Source organism: Rhinocladiella mackenziei, assembly GCF_000835555.1.
Source record: "Rhinocladiella mackenziei CBS 650.93 unplaced genomic scaffold supercont1.11, whole genome shotgun sequence".
In the NCBI taxonomy this organism is placed as follows: Eukaryota; Fungi; Ascomycota; class Eurotiomycetes; order Chaetothyriales; family Herpotrichiellaceae; genus Rhinocladiella; species Rhinocladiella mackenziei.
The window spans coordinates 415,011-439,259 of record NW_013550594.1 but is presented as its reverse complement, the minus strand read 5'-3'; the positions used below and the strand labels follow the sequence as shown (position 1 = coordinate 439,259).

Below are 24,249 nucleotides of genomic sequence, written 5' to 3'. Positions count from 1 at the left end.
TTGTAGGAGGATTTTGTACACTAAGGATACAGCCGCCGCTGCTGTTCCGGGTTGAGCGGATTTACCCCAGAGAAACGGGATGGGCACAAAAGAGGATCTGGATTGAGAACGGCTAAAAGCACCAAAATAGCCTAATCTACTCGCTATGGTGGATTTTTTTTCGAGGGTGGGGCTTTTCTTTCAAGGTTGGGAGCAATACGCCTATGATATTGAAGTCATGCACCTACCTGGCAATAACAAAGAACTACATCATGTTGCGAGTGCAGACTCTGTCCTGGTGCGTTGGCCCAGCAAGCCTTTACGGTCTCGGGAACGAGCACGCCTTAGGGTTAGATCATACGGAAAAGTGACGGATGACGAGGGCGACAAGGACCTTGGGCCAACTGAGTGGTCTCCATGGGTGACCGTCGAATGCGCTTTGTTAGAACGGCATGATTGGGTTGCCCGTCCGGTCACAACATCAGCCACAATGGAGGGAGATGGTCCCATGCGGCCTTTGCGCTTCCGAAAATCTTTCAACCTCTCGTTCACGGGTAAGATGAAGACAGCGAGATTATACGTCACCAGTCTGGGCTCTTATCAAGCCTATATCAACGGTGTGAAAGTCGGAAATCACTGCATGGCTCCTGGTTGGACCAGCTATGGACATCGCATTAACTATCAAGTCTTCGATATTGCAGCGCTCATAGATGAGAACGGACCAAATGTTATCGGCGTGGAGGTTGGTGAAGGATGGTATGCAACACGTCTAGGATTCTTCGGGGGGTACGAGACGCATCTACGGCGATGTACTTGCTATTCTTTCACAACTCGAAATCTCGTCAGTTCAAGGTGAAGCCTTTCGGCTGAACTCTGATGGGTCGTGGTGCTGTGCACCGAGCGCCATCATCCGTAGCGAGATATACGACGGCGAGCTGTATGACGCCAGGGAAGAACAATTCGGGTGGAACGATCGCCAAAACTTTGACGATACCTGCTGGGTTAAGGCGAGATCCCTTGACCTACCACACGCTCAACTTGTTGCACCCAACGCTCCACCAGTAAGGGTGACGGAAGAGGTTTGGCCGGCAGCTATATTGACATCCAAGACTGGAAAAACCATTATCGACTTTGGACAAAACCTTGTTGGTGTTCTGCGAATCAAGTCATTGAGGAAGCCTACCGGCAGCAAGGTCACTTTTACACACGCCGAAGTACTCGAAAATGGTGAACGGGTGACATACAAGTTTTCTGCCCCTCAGCCAGTTTCTTGTATAACACGGCTGGTATGTTAGGAGACTGGCTTGAAGATGTCGCGGCCGAACAGCTAGAAGGAGCTGAATCCATCCCGACCTTCGTTGTCCCGAACGCACTGCAGAAGCTGCGGGCATGCGTTCCTCAGGCCGTTTGGGATGACGTGACTGTTCTTACCCCATGGGCGTTATACCAAACCTTCGGCGACGTGGGCATTCTACGCAAGCAATACGACAGCATGGGGGCGTGGGTGGATTTCGGTATCCGCCGTGGCCCAGACAGGCTGTGGGATCCCGAGCTTTGGCAACTTGGTGACTGGCTTGACCCTACAGCGCTTCCAGAGGAGCCTGGAAACTCACGTACTAGTGGTACTTTCGTTGCAGACGCCTATCTTGTCCACGTCACCTGCATTATTGCTCGAGTGAGTGGAATCCTGGAACGGCACGCCAACGCCAAACGCTATCACGCCGACTGCCTCCTGCTGAGGAAAAATTTCCAGGAGAAATATATTGCCCCCCTCTGGACTCGTCGTAGCAGACACTCAAACTGCACTGAGCCTCGCCATCATATTTTCTCTTCACGAAACGCCCGAACAAGTTGCGACCGCCGCGAATCGTCTTGCCTATCACGTTCGCTTGGCCAGATTTCGTGTTTCGATTGGCTTCGCTGGCACACCTATCATTACCCATGTCTTGACATCTGTAGGGCAATCTCAGTGCGTAACTTGGCTTGTGGATGGAGGAGGGCTATCGAAACTCAGTTGAAGCTACTTTTACAGGTCTTTATGCGCGAAGGGCTGCTCTAAGCCCCTTGGTGCCTTTAGAGAGATATAGATATATGGACATTTACCATTTTCGTTTGAAATCTGTTACCGTCCTCGGTCCTATCCATCTTGCTATGATGGCTTGAGATCCATGGCGATCAGACTGTTCTGTTCGTCCCAAGATCTAGTCTCGCACAGCAGACTCTTTCATATGCAGTCCTGGCTCATATGACTCCAACTCCAACTGAAGGTCGCCGTAAAATTGCCGCCTTCCAGTCCTTGTATGAAATTGTCGCTGTTGAGGATTTTCACTGTATGCTCAGCGTGCTACTCGTTCTTTCCGGAATCCGGAAATGCGTGCACTCAACTATCGTCGTTGACGATTTCTCGAGGACATCAAACATCGTATCAGCCGCGGGCCAGGCCGCTAAGCAACAACATTCTTCAGATTGTCTCCGTAGAGTGTCACCGGCCGAGTCGTTATTGAACATTTTCACTTAGCTACGCGTACCATCCATTTCGCAATACGCATGTTTGGAACCATTTTCTCTTCAGTGTGCCGACCAACTCAGAATTGTTCCATTCGATTGGATGTCGCTACAGCTGATCCTTGAGAAATCGCATTTACTTCTATCATGAACCTATCGTTGTCCCTGGTAGTCATCATAAATCAGGGCGTTCACTGTACAAAAAAGCTTCTTACTCATCTTTGGCGAATTCAATCAATCATTCCTCGAACCAACTGCTCTTGCGCTACGATACAGACTCGCTTGGGCTCTCAGTTTCATACAACTGCAAAAATGGTGTTAGGGCAGGCTCAACATGAAGCGCAAAGTCTCACCATCCAGCTAGAAGATGAATGCTGCTGTTGGACAGGGGTGTTGTGTATATACCCCATCATAGAAATATTGACGAGAGGTTTCTATAGACGACGACGTTACAGATGGTTGCTCTGTGCAACAATGTAGCATTCGTGTGCCTATAAAAGGAGCCTCAGGACCTCGACAAGTAGATAGAGAACAGAGCACTCCTTCATCTCAAGTTGCACAAGAAGATTGACATCCAAGGATTGGATCCGATGGTCGTGGTATTTCATCGGATCCAATCCGTGGACCACCTAGACAAGCCCTAGATCACACTCGAGATGGCTCGTATAGAACGTTAACGGACGAGCCTCGATATTGACGTGGTCCATGGATTGGATCCGATGGGTCGTGGTTTTTCATCGGATCCAGTCTGGACTGCCCAGACAAGCTCTACCGATCACATTCGAGACGACTCGTATGGAGCGTTGATGGACGAGCCTCGATATAGACATGTCCATGGATCGGATTCCCATGATATACCACCGCCATCAGATCTAATCCGTGGATCATGTGGCCGAGGGGGCACCCTACTCGATAGAAGTCGATATCCTCGATATCGAGATGGTGAGGGTTCGCGGTCAAGGATACAATCAATGTATTCTAGCTAGCATCGAGTTCTAGGTACGATACGATACGATATTCATGCACCCTGTGCGGGCTGAGCCCATAGGGGACTAGCTCCTATACTACATTATTTCTATCGATGTCCGTCGGTTCATTCAATGCCCAGCTCGTCGTTACCTTGTTGATCCCCGGCTTCTGTGTTTTCAGGCCCAGCGAGTCCTCGGCCAGGTCATCAAGGGTGCTTTCCTGAATGTTGCTAGTCTTTCAACAGCGCAGCAACTTTCTAACTTTAACTCTCCTTCTTGCTCGAGGCAATCATTCTTCCCCAGCATTCGTCCGCAATCGACCGGTTGCCTTCACGAAGTCAATCGTAGCCTTAATAGTTTTTTTTTTCTCCCAAGGGAACACATATGCACACGAAAAACCACAGAGCATAGAGAAATGAAACAATTAGGGCTTTCTGTGTGGTTGCTCAATGATCCTGACGACGACATCCTCTCTGCGTGACAGGCACTCAAGTGCTAAACCGTTCATCACCTATACAATATGAGTGATTAAGCAGATCGATTTCGAAACTAGTGTTATTGCCAATGTCTCTTCAAGGACATGCGTGCAATATTCGTGCTCGGGGTGCTGGATTTGGCCGAAAGAGGCAAATAGGTGGGTCAAAACCTCGACATTACGACTCGCGAAATCACAATCCTGGTAAGGACCGGGTTTTGTCAACCCTATAGCGCATTGGAACACCAAGGTATCGTCTTTCGGAGATCGCTTTTCAAGAGGATCTGTACGGTAGATACATTCTTAACATATAGAAGTACATATTTTGACGCGAGTTGTAGAATATATCGTCCTGTATTAAGTGTCCTTTTGGCGATCGGCTTGAGCCGCAGCTTAATCACCCGTAAAGCCTTGTGGGAGCAACTCGACTAGATATCCATCCTATATCTTCTATTTAGCAAGGGCCTTTTTGTCCGATTTGGTTCTCTTGCCGATGATAACTTACAGGATCTTGAACATAGGCGAAGTTAGCAAAGATTTGCTTGAAGACCGGGTGAATTTCGCTCTCGGTTCCCTCGACTTCAATGCCAATACCCTGTTCGTTCTCCCAGTCAGTGATCGGTATGCTCTGTCGAGTCGATACACCGATGTCCTTGATGATTGGAACGCCACTCTCTTTGAGTCTCTTTAATGCCTTTGGTAGATCTGGAACACTGAAACCTAGGTGACAAAACCCTAGATTCGGGGGTGTATTGCCAGAGCTATAGAAGCCCGCCGGTTGTTTTTCGGCACCGTGCATATAGAAAAGCTCTAACAAGCCCAATGTGTCGGGAATAGGTGTCTCTTTGCCGAATTCATCGAGGTGTTCACGGTGTCGATCTGTTGATGGGTAACCCAGGAAGTACACTGTCATAGGACCAGTATTGGTGACGAAGACGGTGCGCATACCCATAAGGTTGATGTAGAAATGCAGTGATTTGTCCAAATCTTGCACTCGAAGACAGAGATGGTTGAGCTTGAAGCCTATTGTTGGAGCATCAGCGGGTAAAGAGGGATCCGTGCCAAGTCCATTCGGTAGTGGAACACCATATGGGAAGCGAGACATCGTGGCCAGTCTTCAGGTTGGCTATTTGGAGGCGATGAAATGAGTGCACCAAGTGATAAATTGACAAGAGCTCGAGTCAAAGAGAACGAGGCTTTGCTTTACCTTGGAAATAAATGAACTTATTGAGACCTCACTAACCCCTGACTTGCAACCCTGAACGTAATATCTTCCTTTCTCAAAATGTTATTCAAGAAATATGGCTGTGGCGGTATTAGTAATTCATGAATGGAAGTGCAACTTGTAGGCGGGAACGGACCCATCTAGCGTCTGACAAGTCAGCGTTGTCGGGAGACTCCGCCTCGCGCCTCCTCAACCTTAGGAGGCGACTCTCGCCTCCCTTAGCGCCTCCTGGAGTCGCCTCCGCTCCTTACGGGAGGCGACCCCCGCCAACGCTGCTGACAGTCCGTTTCCGACACTTCCGAATCCCGACAAAAGAATGCCGCGGATTTCTCGGGATCGGACCCATCTTTACCGCTTGTGTACATCAGATTCTTCGGTGTCTCAAAAGTAGCAGAGTTCTTATGTGCGGACCGTACAGAGAGCGGAGAGGGCCAAACGATACTTGATCAAAGCGCGGCAGAGTTCTGAGGGCAGGTCTGAGCCCGTGTGCGGTCGCATTGTCATGACATTGGAATGTGGGCATTATTGTTAAGGAGTAGCAATTGATCCCCCATACTATTTGTTGATATGGTAGGAACGTTTTGAGAGGCTAAAGGTGTTCAACACTTCTTCCTACTGAGCAACACTGATGGAATAAGGAGGCACAAATTACGTACTTATCCTTTCGAGCGGGAATCTCTGCATATAGCTACTATTGGTCCAGGATATGGTCTCGAGTATGCTTGGTTGGTCAACAACCGCCCTCAAAGACTACCATTGAAACATGCCCAGTCCGTCGTGGACAGCGGGAGTCCAGTCTCGAAAAGCGAATTCAGAGAGTCGACGACGGGGAAATCAATGTCATCTCGGAATCCGAATAGACTGGGATCCGTCTGAGGAGCGCAGGCTTGCTCAGTCAATGGTTCGGTAGGGTTCCGACTAGGTATCGTCTGTGTATTCTGTTGCATGTCAGCGCTTGGACTTTTAGTTCATTATTTCAAGATAGGGGTACCTCGTTGGGCCCAGAAGGCGGAGTTCGCAATCTATCCAGAATTGTAACATAGTGTGAGGCGAGAGTACTCACCGCGCGCAGGAATTCCATTCCGCGATCGAAAACGGCACGCTCAGGTAGTGACGATAAGAGGCTGCGTAAGGACTTTTCCATCGTCTGAACGGTCATGAGAACAGCCAGAGAAGTGAACACATCTACTGCCATGTGAGTAGAATCCTCATCTGGAAGGATAGGACACCTACAGTGCAAATTGTACCACACAGAGTTGAGAAACTGCCGGTTGTAGTCCTGGTGTATCAATTGAATCGTCTCTTGGGCTGCAAAGATGCACACCTGGGAAGATGCAACTGCACCAGCTCTCATGAATTCGTCCTGAATCTGACCCTGGCTAAAAAGCAAAAATATTGGCCTCTGGAGCAGAAGCCGGATTTGAAGAAATCGGATTCGCATAACGCGCCTTTGACGCTGAAAGTCGATACCGTCAGGCATGTTGGGGTCTTCTCTGAGGTAAAGGGGCATCTCATTCCACCAGGCCTGCAATTGGCCGTCGAGCAGAAAGGTATTTCCCAGGATGGAAGATTCATCAGTCCGATGGGATAACGAAGTCTGATATCGTTTCTTCTCTCCCTTAGCATTGGTGGGGTAGATCCTGGACAGTATGCAGTCAATTATGTGGGACAGTTTGATGGTTTGAACAAAGAAGGACATTCGGGAAGGCCGTCCCAAGGGTTGCCGTGGCACCAAAGAAGTGTCAATGATGTATTGGTCGTCCACTTCCAAGGGTAGATCAACTCCATGAGCATCAGTTTCGCGGATCGAAGGCGGGCGGCCCAGTTTCATACACAATGTACGATCGAGAACTAGGCATCCCCACCATAGTCGTTTTCTTGATTCCCTTTCCACCGGCAAAATAGTTCCATCATCCGTTGGGTCGACATGGAGGCCGATACTGATTGCATTACGTATCATCAGCCCACTGAAATTCCAACACGCATTCAACGCGAGGGTACCCTGCATATAACGGCACAGCAGAAGAAGTGCTTGCACGAGAGCGAGATCCGCACTCCGGAAGACCAAGGACAGGATGATCCTTTTCGCACGTTCGATGAAAGTCGAGTAGTGTTTGTCAAACTCGTCTATATCGCCTGCGAGGCAAAATTCGCACCCGTACGCAAAGACAAGGTTCACGAGGGCCAGCCAGGAAGGGTTTTTTCGGTTTCGAGAGGTCTGGGTCTACCCAAAGCTGCTCGTAATGTGCTCGGAAGCTTCCTTCATGGAGGAACGGGTAGAGCACATGTACCCGTTCGAAGTACGCATCGACCAATTCGTTTGCGATCTCTCATGCCGGTAATTCGTAGTGACTGCAACCCTCGTCTTGAGAAACAGAGGGAGAGATTGACGTTAGGGGGACAGCTGAATCTTCCGGAGTAACAGTCTGGATCTCGTGAACAATCCTCACTGTTGACGATGGCGATGGGCAGATCTAGCTTACCATCACTATACTATGTGTGCCATCCGTGGTCGGTTGCAATTCGGGCCTGATCTTTGATACAAACCCCAGGGTGGAGGAGTCGCCCAAATACCCATTGGACTCGACCAGGCTCGCTGTGGATGAGACAAAGATGTCACGTTTGATACACGCGCCTGCTACCTCCTCTGGCGATGGAACCTGAACACTCTCACCACTCCCATCGATGTTCCTCGATCTCTGACCAACTGCTCCTCCTAAGAATCCTTCGGTTTCCTCAGTGGCTGGCAACAAATCTCGGGTTCTGCCTCTTGGGTCTCCTCGTCGACGGGGAGCACGAGCGACGTTATCGATGCTAGACGTAATCAGTCTTGGTATTCACGTTAAAGCTGCAGTCGGTTCTCACCCTCCTAGCAGAGGTTGGGCCACATCGTCGGCATATTCGCATCGCAGCCCTCTATTTTCGCCGCCGAAGCAGTTTGGTCGCCTCCCGTCACAACGATGCTTCTTCTTCCGACAGGTGAAACAAGCTTTTCCGAATCCCAATCGCCTTTTGTTAGATACCTTTCCGCTGTTGTCCGACATGGCTTCTGCAGTGACGTAGTTGGTAAAATGCCGCGGATCGGGATTGTGCGGTCCTCATATCCTTTTATGTTTTCGCAACCCGGGGATCGGATCCGGAACTTTGAACATGCGGGGAAACTTGTCTGCACCCACGATCGTTGTTGGCGGTGTCCAAGTCATGCTGTCACGCCAGAACACGAATTGCTATCGGCGTGTTGTATAGCTACAGTTCCTAGGTATATACCACCCGTCAAAGCTAGTCCACAGCTATAGGGCTGAGACAACGAGATTCTCTACCCTCTCATGGTATTCAGCCAGCATCATGGAGCTCATACTACCCTTCGCTTGCTGGGGCTATGATCAATGAAAGTGCTAGAAGATGCTAGAGGGTATCGATTTGGTGTTCTGAACTATCGTATTGAAGAAAGGTAGGCCATGCCGTTGAACAATTGATGGCCTATCGTTCACTACTAACCGGGTTATTTTACAACACTCACTCACCAGACTGTATTACAATTGACGGGAAGCAATGATGACGTACACTCGTTAGATAGATATATAGACAGGCTCAATGCCACCCTCTAATCGAAGAGGGACAGAGCATTCTTTCAATGAAGAGAAGTTTGACACATGCCCATCGTAGTCTCTGCCTCTAGTAGCTAATGACATAGCAAATTCTTCCGGCAATTGCTTTTTTAGGAGTTCGACATCTCTGAAGTCTAGATCTCATCATATGTCCTTATCTTGAATCAAGACCATCAGCCTTTCGTTGCTCTGCCGATATTCCCGTCGCGCTTCTTCAGACATCAGTTTACGTACATCAACAAGAATTCTGGTATTGCAAATCCACCAGATCTGAGAGGAAAGCGGATTGACATACCAGAATATCAAAATTGGTGTATCGTACGATTCCTTTTACATTGGAGTGCTAACTCTTGCGCAGTGACTGCAGCTGCATGGCAACGAGGCATAATGGAAGAAGACTTCGGCGTTCTAGTCACAGAGAACGAGTCCATAACCGGCGCTCTAAAACCCTCACTCATGGAGCGCAAGGTTAAAATTCCACATTTGCTTCCTCCTGGCGTCAACTTGTACGCCGTCGGTCCGGGAAAAGACCTTTCTCAGATGCCTGAAGATAGCGAAATTAACGCCATCTTCTCGACATCAAAGCCCTCGATCGTCGATCGTTGCCAGCATTGTACTTATCCCTTGACTGATTTCAAACCAGTGGCCCATCATACATGTAGTAGCTATTATGCGACCTATGTATGAGGCCAACCCGTGGATTGTCCGCACATTGCAGAAGGTCTTTGGAGAAGCCTTGAAAGTGCGATACGAAGCACTCCGATCACGGGCAGCCTTGCGTACATGTTACCGTGGCTCAAGGAACATGTACGGGAGACGGAGATGTTAATGGGCGATGCTGATTTCTAGAAAGATGGTTTCGAGGAGTATAAACATGTCATCGACAAATTCCCGGAGTACTCACACAAACAGGGACTAGTGAAGAGACGCTTCCAAGTACACGGGCTGTTTACTACCCGAACAGGCGATTAGCTAGCCTCTTGCTTCACAAATATCCCTTCTCGCGGTAAAATCTTTCTGCACCGGGATGCAATGGAACAGTTGTCTTGGCCATCTTTTTGGGGTCCATCGGCCCGGGAATGAATAGAATTGACGTTCGAGAACGATCTTCGTCTCTGCCATGATCCACGGGAGCAGATACGCCACGTCGTCGGGTAAGTCCTCTCTACAGAAGACGACGAAGTCAGAAAAGTCGACGGCGGGAAGTTCTTCCGGCTGATTCTTCCACCAGGGAGTCGTCAAGGCTTCCTAGAGCACAGCATTAAAACCCCGGCTGAGATCGTGGCACGGAAGTAAGCATTCTTCCGGGCGGTTCGCAAAGACGATTTCGCCTCCCCATATCAGGATATCCTTGACAGAGATCCCGTGCGCTTCAAGATATCGACGGGCTAAAGCAGCCGATTTGACTGTTGTTGGCCAGTCACGTGACGCGTTGCCTTGGCAACGTCACGTGAGGCTGTTTGGCTTGGCAACTTGCGCCCTTCCTTGCTCTCTCTTAGAGAGAAAAACAACAACACATTCCTTCTCTAGACTCCACAGTCTATCAACTGTCCCCTGTATCGGGACCCATGGCGATCTTCATTTGGGGCTTCTTCTCGCGAATATCTGCAAATGTCCTGCGTCCGAGACTAGGATCTAGGCCTAGTATCAACCTATCGTTGTGGGGAATAATTGCCAATCCTCGGAGACCGGGCATAGGTGGCTGCGCGGTTCAATGCCGTCTCAAGGATAGAAGCAGGTGTCGTGATGGAGATCTGAGCCTCTCTGGAATGAACTATAGTCATAGAATCCATCCCTCTTCTACGAACACTCTAAATGCATGTACGACTCTGAGGTCTACATCTCTCGCAAAACTCTTGGGTGATCTAGGCCATTATCTTGTGCTAGTTGGCCTCGCCCTAGTCTCTAACACAGTCGAGCTGAATACTTCTCGGGATGGTTGGGCTCCCTTGGATCAAAGTCCTGACTGTTGGGCCTTTCGAAGGATCTGGTGTAGAACCCATTTTACTGCTCAGCGCAAGCCTCTGGGCGCTGCTCAATGGTGTATGTCATTCCACAACATACGTAGGAATCCAACTAGTGATGGGAACGAAATCAACAATATGAAGCAGAATTGATGTTCTTGTGTGCCAAGGTTTCCGGAAAATCTACACCACAAATGACATTCCCGGAGCCACACTTTGCCGAATTGATATCCACCTTATGAAGGTTGCATTTAACAGCAAATTGCTTCCGATACAATGCCGCGGATTTCTCTTGTACCCAGGCCACTTTGTAAGCAAGCAAGCGAGCAACACCGTACACCGGGTCAATGATGTCATCGAGGTCCCACGCCCCACCCTCTAGTGTGGAGTCCCTTGCTTCCGTGGTTACCGGCACGAGGTCGTGTCTGAGGTCAAGACTTTTACACGCCCAATCCGGTGAGTCGGAAAAGCTTGCATTTGATGGATTTGGCGAGACCCCATTCCTGTCACTGGAGACTAAGTCGTCGCTTCTCGCACTCGTGTCGTATCGCATCATCTCGACCGCAACCAGCATAGTCACCACCACCGACGTTGTTCGTCTCCTCCTCTCTTCGCAGCGGAAAGGGCTGGCCCAATCGCCCATCTATGATTTGATCAAACTCAAAGACGAGCATTCGCAGACACTTAAGCATCTCCTCAAGAAATGACACATAACAGTCGCACCTCTCCGTGAATCAAATCTGATTCTGCACGGCCATCTGCTACAAGTAAGATATACTGTTGAACAAATAGTAACAAATCGTTCATGGCAAACCAACTCATTCTCTAACATCACTTCCTGGCGTGCAACACCATTAATAGGCACCAACGCCAGCGTACACTGCGTAAATAGATATAGATGAGCTCTATTTCACACTCGTTGGAAGAGCTTAGAGCATACAATACATCTCAAGTTGTACCCAGTTTGACAGGTCCACGCCCAGACTTGATACAGTCTTGGACTTGGGCTTATATGAAATTCGAGTACCACGTTCAGAACTTCTCGATTTATTCCGCCATTACCTATCCTACGTTGCCCGTTCCGAGTTTCGATTTGCCAGCCGAGGCCTTCTTTCAAACGATCGATGGGGGTTTGCTCAAGGTTCCCTAACACGGTGTGTACTTGTCGAAGCTTCCTCAATGTTTTTGCTTTACAATGAACACCCAGCACTGCCGGCTACGGCCTCATTAGCAGATTGGCACATCCAAACTCGTCCACATTGATGACGCTGTCTTGTTAGGTATTTTCGGACTGCGTAAGATCTAGATAGTGGTCGATCGTGTGTACCACACTGCCACGCAATGCCCTATTGTCACTCAATTTTCGCAGAGTACATGTGCAGGTAATAGGCATGTCACTCACCTCACGCATCGAACCATTCGTTAATTGAGCAGTCGAAGTTCATATCGGTACCAAAGAGAGTGTTTTCTAGCCAGGATGTGTCTTGCACCTCGGCTGCATTAACTTCGAATGCCGTATAGGTAGGAGCACATAATCCTTCGATGATATTGGGGTTTGAGATCTCCACGTCCGCTGTCAACTCGGGAGCTGTGACCTGCTGAACAGATTTCCCCAAGGCGTCAGTTGAGGATGCAAATTTACGAGAAGATGTAGCTGCGCGTGTTAGCATTTGCGAGCAGATCGGCTCTGGGCCCTGTGAGTATAGAGGTTGTTGAGACACCTTTCCCAGTGCTCTTTCCATTCTGGCAGACTATCTGGCTCAAATAAAGGAGAAAGCCTCTCGACAGCAAAGAGAGTGGCAGCTGCATATATGTCTTCCCTAGTCAGCTCGTGTCCGTTTAGAGCATCTAATTTGATACAGCTAGACAAAGACATTATCAATGCGAACATCATGGAGAGCAAACTCACAAAAGACATTATATCACCATGCAGGATCTGTTCCGTTGGTGGAAGTGATATCATTACAAATCGTGGCTATTAGGCTGCGAGCAGCAACTATGCAATGGCGACTAATTTTTTGCACCATCAATTCTTGAAGGTTCGCTTGTAGAGAAAGAGCAGGCGACAGAGGCTGAAGCTTCGCTCCAATGTTGTATAACAGGGAGACGAACACTGGCCGAGTCAAAAGAATTTTCAGGTGTAGGTATCTGGCGCGATCAACTTCAGCGTTGCTTGGACGGTGTAGTGCAACGAACCGAGCTTCAATTGCTCTTGCTTGGGCCTTGAAAATATGCAGCAACATTACTGGTGGTCGATATGCCTCTTCCTTAGACGCTCCGACCGCTGTGTAAATTTCTCTTTTCAAGAAAAATGGCAGATCCTCGTGTCACTTCGCCAGTGCAGCGTCCAGCGCCAGAAGGTTTTGGAAGTCTCCCGGCTTGATCTTTTGTATCATTCTGGCGGAGAAGCAGTTATTCCATGTCATCCTCAACGCTCCGAACGTGTCGGCCGGCGATTTCTCCCTCAGTATTCAGACGCAGCCTACGGATTCTCAGAGCAAAAATTGTGCGCGAAGTAGGACGGTGTAAATTTGTCAAAAAGAAGTTGAACGCCGAAACGTACACTGAGGAGAGGAATAAGTCTGCTGGGCCAGACGATTTCTTTATATTATACACAACAACCGAAACTCCGGATGATATTGCCTTGCCGGACCGGTCCGGGCTTGTTGATGAGAGTTGCTGGATGTCCTATTTTGGTCCATTTGCCGGTCGTGCCTTCATAGTGTCGTGGTACGTCTCGTAGAGGCACAAAGAAGGGACGACGCCCGATCGAGGCGGAAACGTCAATGGCGTTGCCACTGAGCAGTGGAACGCTTTTCACGAGGTTAATAAGGGACGTAGTCATGGTAAATTGGAAACTGGACGTGAATTCAAACAAATGGCCGATGAAGTTTTTGGAAAATGCGGGCTGATGGGACGAAAAGGACCGAACAAATGGCGGCCCTTAAGATAGATGACTAACGGAGTAGGCTTGTAAACAAATAAGTTAAATCAAATCGAGCCTCGAATTTAATTTGATTTGGATTCGAAAAGGATTGATTTGATTTGATTTGATTTGAATAGATTTGGATCTCATTTGGATATTTGGATAGCCCCACATTTCTCCCAAGATGATATACATTGCGCTAGGTGGTCTACGGATTGGATCCGATGGCGGTGGTAATGTCGTGGGGTCGGATTCATGGATCATCTCGACGTCGAGGCTTGCCGTTCACGCTCGGTTACGAAACATTTCGAGTGCGATTAGGTGGTTCACAAACTGGATCCGATGAAAGACCCCCAGCATCAGATCCAATCTGTAAAATAACGAGTGGAATTTTATTCGTAGCTAACTAAGTGAGGGCGTGCCGAAGGCCGCTTTTATTCCCAGTTACTAGCGCCTTGGCATATTTCACAAATCAATGGACCATCTCGACGTCGAGGCTCGTCCGTTCACGCTCGGTTACGAAGCATGTCGAATGTGATTAGTAGAGCCTGTTGTTGAGCCGAGAGGAGATTGATTGAATGAATCTATCTGGGCGAGGGTGCAAGCTACAAAAAGGGGCACCGAAGGGTGCGGTGCACGTGACTAGACTAGTCCCAATGTGGACTGCCAACAAAGCAATAAGTCCAAGCACATTGGCACCTGCAAAATTCATCCTCGATCGAACCATACCGACGAAGAATGCTTCATTCAGCATCCTGAAAAGAAGCCAACTACGCCTCAAACGGCAACTAATGGGAATGCGCCAGACTCGCGAGCCACCATGATCTCCGTCTCTCCCATTCATATGCTTACAGCCACGACGAATGACACCTGCTGGGTCGTCGACTCCGAAGCCAACGAGCATTGCTGCATTACAACGCAGCCACTCCTCGATCCACAGCCGATCACACCACCGGTCATCATTCACGGTGCCACTGGGACGTACACATGTACTGTAGCGGGGCGCTATGTGCATGGATTATGTAAGGGGCAAGCAAACATGGGTGGGTAGAAAGATGGCGAGAGTATTTGAACTTTTCTTGTAATTAGAGCTTGGTGTGTGGTTGCTCAACAAGCTTTGGCGACGACATCCTCCCTGCATGACAGGCACTCAAGTGCTAAACCGTTCATCACCTTTACAGTACGACTCAAGGTTCCATCAACCTCGATCTTAGCCTGCCTGATGGAGGCGTACAGCTAATCACACTCCAACGAGTGCTGCATGTGTCTGATCTACCGATCAACCTTCTCAGCAGCAACCAGTTCCGCGCCAAAGGGGTCTACTTTAGCAATCTCGATTGCACGTTCCGACACGTTAGTAGCAACCGCCCTTTTGGCTATGCACCCATTCACCACGACCTCAACATCCTTCAGCTAGCGACACTACATTCTACAGCTTCCACGCATACTAGAGTGCTAGCTTCCCCTGATCGTCAGTTAGTGCACAAGGATAGCAGCGCCTTTCTCACAGCTCTTCCAAACGGAACTACAGCTACCATACCCTTGGATCAGCCTTCTTCTGTGACGAGCAGAGGCCTTGACCAGACTGATCTATGGCATCTACGGCTTGGACATCCTAGCATCACGACCATGTGAAATATCCAAACAGCTACACACAGACTGCCACACGCACCCTTTCAACAACTTCCACCGTGCGAAGTTTGTCAGCTTACTAAATTAACACGAAAGGTATCACGGGCACCTCAGCAACGTGCTCTGCGACCTCTCGAAAAGGTACACGTCGACCTTATCGGTCGCATTCAGCCAGAATCATTCTCCGACCAGTACTATGTGGTCGTGATAACGGACGACTACTCTCGATATCGCTGGATTTTCCCTCTAGTGGTGAAAGGAGATGCACATCAGACTACTGTCAACTTTGTTCAATGGACCAAAGTTCATTGTCGACCATTCTGTATCCAAGTGGTTCGCATCGACCAAGGAACAGAATTCGGAGTCCACGACACTTCAAGAGCTTTACAATCGCGAAGCTATTCGTCTCGAGTATTCGGCCGCCTATACGCCTGAGCAAAATGGCATCGCCGAGGCCTCTAATAAGGTCTTGCTCACCAAAGCACGAGCTATGATGCTCGACAGCGGTCTCCCACAGACGTTGTGGAACGAAGCTCTCTCCTATTGGTAACAGGTCCGCTACGCGAGAGTCTCATCAAACTACGCCCTACCAAATGTTCTGGAAAGCAATCAAGCGTGAAGAGGAAACGGTCGACCTCTCCCACCTACGACGATTCGGATGCGTAGTCTACTACCACAAACCTCCTTATCAGCTCGTCAAGTCGGAGAAATCCACCGCTCGTACGCTTCGAGGCTATCTTGTAGGTATGCAAGATGACAGCACCACCAATTACCGGATTTGGCTCCTCGACAGCCTCACAATCCTTCACACACCACATATTATGTTCAACGAGACGCTGACATACAAAGACACTATGGAATCCTCATCAGGCTCCTCGCTTTCCGACGGTGACAGCGGCCACAGCAAACCTATACTACTCGATCAAGAGAAAAGACCAACTCCTGGTCAAGCGTCGATGGAAGGGGTGGACCATACATCTCCAGAAGATATAGATACATCTCACCTCACATCCTCCGCATCTTTACATGGGCTGTCGATAGAGATTGTTATAGATTCAGTCCAGATTATTCAGATGTGGAATGGTTCAAGAGTTAGACCGGTCATTTCTAGGTCATTGTCAGAACGCACTTTAGGTTCAGATATTGATATCGAGGTGTACATGTGCGAGATGAGATATTGTAATTTGAATAGAGGTGTAATAAGAATAAGTACAATGAGTATCGTCTCGAGCCTGATGAGAATCACATATTCTTCTCGGAGGTTTTGGTTGTTCGAGTGCGGAGGCGGCCGCGGCTGGCCAAAGAGGACTCTTCGGAACGTAGACATTGAAGCCGGTATAGGACCAAGCGTGCAGTTATCGCGGCGGCACAATAGGGTTGTACAGCGTGGGCATAATCTAGGTACGGTAAACGTGATATCCATTTGATTGATCGGAAAATCAAGCCAACCTGCGTTCTGCTGCGATCTGCTGTACGGTAATTTGTTGAACTTCGTGGATTGAAAGAATGCTCTGGCTCTCCTCATGAGTGTAGGGTAAAGCCCATCTATATATCTATCTAATGAGTGTATGTCACCATTGCTGCCTGTTAATGGTGATACAATCTATTGAGTGAGTGTTGCAAAATATCCTAGTTTGTCATAAATGATTGGTTAGCATTTGTTCAGTGCTATTGTCCAACATAATTCATTACCTTGCCGGGTTCGGATGTTGGGACGAACGTAGGCCAACGTGGGCTCGACTATCATGAAGTTTGGGATTCACTCGCGTCGCCTGAGTTGATACGATTCAGTGCATTCATCACCGTATAGTACCGCTTATGGAGGACCAAAGGATTTCATGACTAGAGCTCCCTGCGATCCGATCTAGACTGTTGGGCTACTAGTCCTTGGCAGTTACATGTGCTCAGTGCCGGGGTAGCCCTAGCACCCCCTGCCTCTTGGCACAGTACAAGCGCCAAAGAGTGCATCGTGAAAACAATCCCCCTGAAATCTCCCTCCTTTTTGCTCTTCTCCTCCTTCAAAATCTCTGCTCCTTGAAGTAGATCATATTTTTATGCTCCTCCGTCAGTTTCACGTACGGCTCGTATCCGTATGAAACGCATCCGTTCGATAAAAGGTTGCTCTGAGAGCATAGGCATAAAGTCGCCGAAAGCAGTGAAGCGGCTAGGCGAAGACATTCGAGCCTTCTATCGATCACAATCTCCAAAAGACGGCTCCCGACAAACTTTTCGCCCTCTTGCACAAACTTTTATCGATCAGGAAGGCGGAAACCATTTCTCGGCCGTTCAAGGCGTCAGCCAAGAGAAGATTCTGGAGTCAGTCGTCCGGCTGCTCCAGATTCAGCACAGAAACGACACCGACAACTCTAGACGCCTAATGCGGCGAACTAGACGGAGTCATGGCCGGCGGATACGACCGGACCACCCGATGGAGGAAGACGATGGATCATTTATTGATGGTATGCTCTCAATTTGATGACTATACTGTGACGCTGACGCAAGACTTGCTGTCAGACTTGATTGAGGTTACTGGAGAGTCATCGAACCCAAGAGTTACACCTTCCGGAGGCTCGGAGCAGGACGAAACCTATCTACCTTCAAGAGACAGCCCCTTTCTAGAAGCCATGGAAAATTGCGACACCAGAGTAACCAGACACCGGACTACACATGCAATCGTTGTCGGGAGTAGCGAGATGGCAAGTGACACTTATGGCCATGAGCAAATACGACATGAGCGAGCAGATGAGAAGCCACGGTCACCTGTCTCAATGACTGCAGCATCGACTCAAGCTCCTCAGGAGAACGATAACACGTCCGGCGTCACTGATACAGTAACATTCCACGGCATTGGGCGTACGTGGTATTTCGGGTCGGTTGAACAAAAGGCACAAGTGCTAGAGGCCGTGGCAAATGGGGTGGCGATAGCATGTACAGACGACATCGTCGAGATGGAGAGGAGAAAAGATGAAGAGACTGACGCCATGGATTTGTTCTATCAGGAGTTTGTCTTTCCGGTATTTCAGAACACACTTCACGAAAACGGCGCTCAACCACGGCAATGCGATATTTCTCATCCGTCCGATATAATTTATCGTGGTGAAAGCTTGCATTCCAGATCTATTGAGGAGAAAGCTGAAGCCTTGCAGGCAGGCATGGTCAAGCTTGAGGAAAAAATTGACTGGTACTTTGACCAAGTCAAGATAAGAGAAGACCAAATCACCTATCGGCGCTTATCTTCATACTACAAGAAGAAATATTTGCGTCGGATGGAGAAATTACTCCTCGCAAATGGAGCTGAATTGCGCCCACCAACCCACATCGCCAATTCCCGAGACTAGTCAGCCTACCACTAGCGATTACCACAATGCTCTTTTTAGCGAACGGAACTCGGCATCAGGTATCTTCCTTTTATCCAGTGGTCTGGCAGCTGCTTGAATGGCTTGACAGACGCATGAACCAGAGGGAGGAAAGGTTCCATTGGCACTTCGTGAATGAATTGGCTTCCTGGAGCCTGGGGACTCTTCAGACAGCACAAAAAAAAGGGAAATCCCACAGAAAAGATGTTGACAAAAGGGAAAAAGGAATTTCTGTTTACTCTTGATGAATTAAATCGCTTTCTTGGGTCATAACACAGTGGGTTTATCCCACATTTTTATCGTGCTACCCTGGAGTGCCATGGGAATACCTTTGTTGTGCCTGGGAGCTTTCATTGCTCCCAGGACACCATTTCACAATTGCCATCCTGTACAAAGATGTTTCCAGGCACTCGATTGGGTGCCTGGGCACAAGTCAAGTCGGTCCCAGTGAACCTGAACTGAAAACCTGTAAATGCTGTGAGATCACCTACTGTCTTTTAAGGTTGGACTCGTTAGTACTGTAACACTCTTCAGCCAATGGGTTTGTCTTTAGCGTGCTGTGTTGCATCATCACTAGACATTCAAATGAGGGATAGCCGAGAACATGGTGTTGGTGCAGTTAAAGGCACCCGTCGTTGGACGGATCCCTTACTGTTTCTGAAGGGGACTGTTTCTGGTCCCCAGCGATAGTGCATGGGGAAGGTGAGGAAATGTGAGAGACAACCCAGTGTGGGGGGCCGAATGTGGAATGGGAATAGAGGCAGCGATCTTGGCATCAACAGATGAATGCCTCCAAAAGCGGCGGTACAGGTCGCCAAATTTGGCGGGAAATTTCCCTGCAACCTGCGTTGAACTGTATACTACGCAGGTGTCACGGGACCATATGCCAAGGATTACGTAATTAGGGGTTGTTCAACACTTCCTGCGTAGCATCCCATCTTGACTCTCTTCGTGCTACGTCTTGTACCTAGAACTCGATGCTAGCTAGAATACATTGACTGTATCCTTGACCCCGAACCCTCACACATCTCGAGTGTGATCAGTAAGGACTTGGGTGGTCCACAGACTGGATCCAATGGCAGTGATCTTTCATCGGATCCAATCCATGGATCATCTCGATATCGAGGCTCATCCGTTAACGCCCCGTTACGGGCCATCTTGAGTGTGATCAGTAAGAGCTCGTCTTAGGTGGTCCACAGATTGGATCCGATGAAATACCATGACCCATCGGATCCAATCCATGGACCACGTCGACATCGAGGCTTGTGTGAGGGTTCGAGGTCAAGGATACAAACAATGTATTCTAGCTAACATCGGGTTCTAGGTACAAGACGTAGCACGAAGAGAGTCAAAATGGGATGCTACGCAGGAAGTGCTTGAAGAACCTCTGATTATGTAATCCTTGGCATATGGTCCCGTGACAGCTTGTCCGTGAACGCTCAGTTACGAACCATCTCGAGTGTGACTAGTAGAGCTTGTCTGAGGTGGTCCACAGACTGGATCCAATGCCTGGATCATCTCGATATCGAGCATATCGATATCTATCGAGTAGGGTGCCCACCCGCCACATAGACACCGGGGGAGCACGTGATCCCGGAAAATAGTTACGTGATTGGCCGGCTCGTCGCTCTTGGCGTCGCCGCACAACGCCAAGCCCTAACCGGGCGATTCCAAAATTAAAAAAATAAAAAATTCAAGTTTATATTTTATTCCGCCAGAAACTGCTTCAAAATTGACACCAAATCGTGGTTGACCTATCAAGGACGTAACCGAGCGGTAAAACACTCGAGTTGTAGTCGAACCGATAGAATTGAGGGGCCTCACTAGTGTTTAATCATAGGTGAAGGTAAGAGGGTTGTCCGGCCTAGACTCCATTGAGCTTTCTAGGTGCCCTAGATGGGTAAACGTAATGCTCCAGCCAGTGATTGTTGATGATGTCGTCTTGTTCATACCGTTGGGAGGGTCACTGATTCAAACTCTTCTACAGTTGAACTTGTGTGGCTGAAGCTTTCACTGGCTGCGGCGCCCCATCTATGAGTTTCGTCAGAGATGGACCTTAGGAGGGGGCCCTTTCTTTTGGTATTTTCGCCTCAAGTCCTATATCGCCAGTATAGCGATATAGATGGAAAATCGCGCGAGCTATAATCCATTTCACAGATCCAGTATATTTGGATCTGTGAAATGGCTCCCGGTGGGTGGGCCGTCCAGGTAAACTACTTGAACATAGCAGCTGTCAATGTTGAGTGTGCGGTGGGTTTGATGGCTCTCTTTCGTTTTGTTTTAGCTGGCTGTGTGAGAATCCTGGAATCACCCTGAGGGCTTGATGGCTGAGTCTCCTCTGCCAGCACAGAGGGTTGAGTCAATGTGAATTTCAAGCAGTGGAAGCATGTAATATTCAACCTTTATCTATGAGGACGAAGAAGAGATATATATACTTCGAATCCTCTTCCCAGAACATTTATCTGATTTCAAAGCACCGGAACGTTTCCATGATCTATTTGTCAGTCAGGCCTCATATCACAACAAATATCGTTGAATCGTTTAATTGCGCCAGGGCTAAACGTGTTCCCAGTACAGCCAACGGTTCTTGAGACACGGATATCGAACTTTGATGATTCTGTTTCAATGCCAATCGTCTGTGATATTCGCAATCGTGAAGGTGTTTGTGGTAGTCGATCGAGCTGTTGACAGAGTTGTAACACTCTTTTTTGGTCGCCCAACCGGACGAGTATTGCCACCTTGCTGACTGGCAATAGATTTTGATGTTGAAGCTCGATTCTGGTCCGATGGCGCTATTAGTCCCTTGTCTGATCTGCTTGATGTAAATCCCTCCGTCGCGCTCTATCCTGAATCACCTGAACAATATCACTACCATACTTCTTACACTAAGTCCACTTAGGAATAACAGCTCGAAGAAGAGTGACATTCTCGATATGATACCCCACAGAACTGATTCTCTTAATAATATCCTTCGGCATTATTACCTCAAACCCACTTACTCTGGCACCAGGAATAGTATGAAGAATATTCCTACTGTTGAACTGTGAGACAATATGTGGCAACGTTTTCAGCGTGGCAATGAATGTTCAGCTAGACAAGAGTTTCGTCTACGAGCTGAACACGGAGACACCGAAAGATGGCGACAATCTTTGTCTATATAAACATGCGAGGCAGGACCTCAACTTGATGGAGAACAGAGCACTCCTTCAACTCAAGTTGTACCACAAGTTTGACAACCGCAGAATGCAGAATGGCTGGAGAGACGGAAACAAGATATAAGGACGAAACCAAAGACCTAAGATAGAGAACAAGGCTTCAGTCCTTGCCATTCCACCCCCTATTCTTGTGTACACGTGATTCCTCTCTGTTATACCCACGTTACAGGTGGATTTGTTGGCTACCTGCTTTCTTAACCGCTACAATTATCTAGCCGGTTGATGGTTTCGGCCCATTTAGTTATTGCTTCTTCGACAGTTTCCATCGATCTCAATTTCATCCATGAGGTTCTCCGACGGTCGCTTCATGACAAGTCACCCAGAAGCCAGCCTAAGCATCTTCCCCATCTATACTCCCATGCCTTTGCACCTCAATTGCCGTGTTGATCACAGCCTGACATTGATAATTCCTCCAACGCCGCATCGGCAAGTTGATGGCATACATTTCATCGACCTCTGCTATTGTCCTCGCCTTTGTCTCCGGAATGTAAAAGTATGCCCAGACCAAGGTGATGAAGACACAGCCACCAAAAATGAAAGCCGCTTTGGCGCCTAGGTTACCGGCATCCGCGGCCGTGATCTGCGGAACTGCGAACGTCGTGATGACAGCCGTCACGTAGGACCAGAATAATGACCAGGCCATGGTTGGCTCTCTTAGCGATGTCGTGGCAATTTCGGTCGGCAGTACAAATGCTCTGATGTATAGTCAGCATGTGGAGACGCTGGCTGGGTGGCTGTACAGTAGGATAATTCTCGCTCACTTACAGCGATAGGAACGAGGCAGCGTTAAAGAAGGCAAATGTGATGAACACGGCCGCAAGACCCAATCTCTGACTTTTTGTCGTCAGACCTGCTGCAGCTAACCCTCCAGCCGTCATATTGAGGAGAAAGAGTATTGAGAAACCTGTGATGGCCACTGGTCTCCTGCCGGCTTTGTCCACGAGTGTGGGCCCGATGATTGTCCCAAGGCATTGCAAGCAAGTGATGATGATGGTGATCTGGAAAGGGTTCGCAACCCCGCTTTGTACGAGGATGACAGTGGAGTAAGTCCCAACCAGAATCTGTCCGCCGACTTGACTCGAGCTAAGTAGCGCTCCTGCTGTGATTGTTCGTTTCAGGTGCGCGGAGTGCAAGATATCCCAAAATCTTGTCTGTCTCCGACGTTCGGCTTCCGCGGTAACAGCGACTTGATGCATAGAGAGCTCCGCGTCAACAATCTCCGTCATATTATTTCGAAGAGCCATGAGCGTGAGACGCGCACGATCCAACCGGTCATGTTGAGCATACCAGACGGGTGACTCTGAGCATAAAAGCGTAAGACAACCAAATGCGACAGGGCATGCCGCTTGGATGGCGAGTGGAACCTTGTACTGACGCTCATCGTTTATCTTTTCGGTTCCCCAGACAATAGTGGTTGCGAAAATGGCCACCACAGCCACTCCGGCGATGCAAAATCCAACCGCTCTACCACGGATATGGGTCGGAACCAGTTCGGAGAGGTACAACGGAGCCGTCGTGGTGAGGACGCTGACTCCGAGATCTAGTGTCCGCTTAGGACGCATTGGGAATGATATGCGACATGAAGTGGTGTGTACTTACAATTCCAAAGCCGGCCCACGACCAAGGCCCCAAGATTTGGCGCAAAAAGCTGCAGAAGTGAACCCGGGGTGCAAAGGAGGAAGTAGGCCGTGAGGAATGTTTTCTTACGACCAATGTATTTCATGAGAGGCGCCCCCATAAAGGTACCGATAGCTGCGCCGACAAGGGGCACCGTCACTATTACATCGAGGTTTCTGGCCTATGTGACGAAAGCACCGGTATTAGCTTTTCCAAAGTACACTAAGGAGGTCATGCCCAAGGTCCAACTTACCGTGAACGCTAAACCGCCGCCCTGATACTTCAAAATGAACAAAGGCAACGAGAGAAGTGGAGCGACAAAGTTATTATCGTAGCCATAGAGTCCCATCGAGAGGCCGACTATTACCACTGCTGGAATGTAAGTCGGACTTATTTTGATATAAGAATCGCGTAATGATTCGACAATGGACAGGGAAACTAGGATTGACTCACTGTTCATAAGTACTCGCCAATTCCACCATCCGACCGGATGGTGGATGTTGTGGTCCACCACTTCCTGGGCTCGCAAGACCTCGGGAACATATTCCTCGTGTGTGGATTCCTTGTCCTTCGAAGTGGAAACTGCCATGTTGTTGCAAGGGACGTTCTGCTCAATGAAATTATCAAGAAGCAACGTCTGTAGACTGGACTTAGAACGTAAAATATATTGGTCTCTTTTGACCCATCAAATTTCCTCTAGGCCATCTCCACGTCCGGGGAAATCCAACTACGGAATGAGTTGAGTCGTTCGGAAAGACTCTGCGGGGATGGGAGTCGAG

At 48.8% G+C, this 24,249-nt stretch overlaps 6 protein-coding genes across 6 annotated transcripts; 2 read left to right on the top strand and 4 right to left on the bottom strand.

The window, feature by feature from the left end:
* Window positions 1-469: 469 nt before the first annotated feature.
* On the top strand, window positions 470-2,038 carry Z518_11161 (uncharacterized protein; the record flags this gene model as incomplete). Its single annotated transcript, XM_013411431.1, has 3 exons — window positions 470-721; window positions 753-1,206; window positions 1,278-2,038. 3 exons carry the CDS (start codon window positions 470-472, stop codon window positions 2,036-2,038), a joined length of 1,467 nt encoding a protein of 488 aa, XP_013266885.1.
* Window positions 2,039-4,381: 2,343 nt separating this feature from the next.
* Window positions 4,382-5,032, bottom strand: Z518_11160 (lactoylglutathione lyase; the record flags this gene model as incomplete). The annotated part of the gene is made up of 1 exon (XM_013411430.1): window positions 4,382-5,032. One exon carries the CDS (start codon window positions 5,030-5,032, stop codon window positions 4,382-4,384), a length of 651 nt encoding a protein of 216 aa, XP_013266884.1.
* Window positions 5,033-5,895: 863 nt separating this feature from the next.
* Window positions 5,896-8,196, bottom strand: Z518_11159 (uncharacterized protein; the record flags this gene model as incomplete). The annotated part of the gene is made up of 5 exons (XM_013411429.1): window positions 5,896-6,090; window positions 6,144-6,337; window positions 6,386-7,376; window positions 7,636-7,966; window positions 8,018-8,196. The coding sequence occupies 5 exons, from the start codon at window positions 8,194-8,196 to the stop codon at window positions 5,896-5,898; spliced, it is 1,890 nt and encodes a 629-aa protein (XP_013266883.1).
* Window positions 8,197-12,127: 3,931 nt separating this feature from the next.
* Window positions 12,128-12,466, bottom strand: Z518_11158 (uncharacterized protein; the record flags this gene model as incomplete). Its single annotated transcript, XM_013411428.1, has 1 exon — window positions 12,128-12,466. One exon carries the CDS (start codon window positions 12,464-12,466, stop codon window positions 12,128-12,130), a length of 339 nt encoding a protein of 112 aa, XP_013266882.1.
* Window positions 12,467-17,681: 5,215 nt separating this feature from the next.
* Window positions 17,682-18,620, top strand: Z518_11157 (uncharacterized protein; the record flags this gene model as incomplete). The annotated part of the gene is made up of 1 exon (XM_013411427.1): window positions 17,682-18,620. The coding sequence occupies one exon, from the start codon at window positions 17,682-17,684 to the stop codon at window positions 18,618-18,620; it is 939 nt and encodes a 312-aa protein (XP_013266881.1).
* A 3,564-nt stretch (window positions 18,621-22,184) lies between these two features.
* Window positions 22,185-24,059, bottom strand: Z518_11156 (uncharacterized protein; the record flags this gene model as incomplete). The annotated part of the gene is made up of 4 exons (XM_013411426.1): window positions 22,185-22,548; window positions 22,619-23,393; window positions 23,453-23,651; window positions 23,724-24,059. 4 exons carry the CDS (start codon window positions 24,057-24,059, stop codon window positions 22,185-22,187), a joined length of 1,674 nt encoding a protein of 557 aa, XP_013266880.1.
* Between the last annotated feature and the right edge of the window lie 190 nt (window positions 24,060-24,249).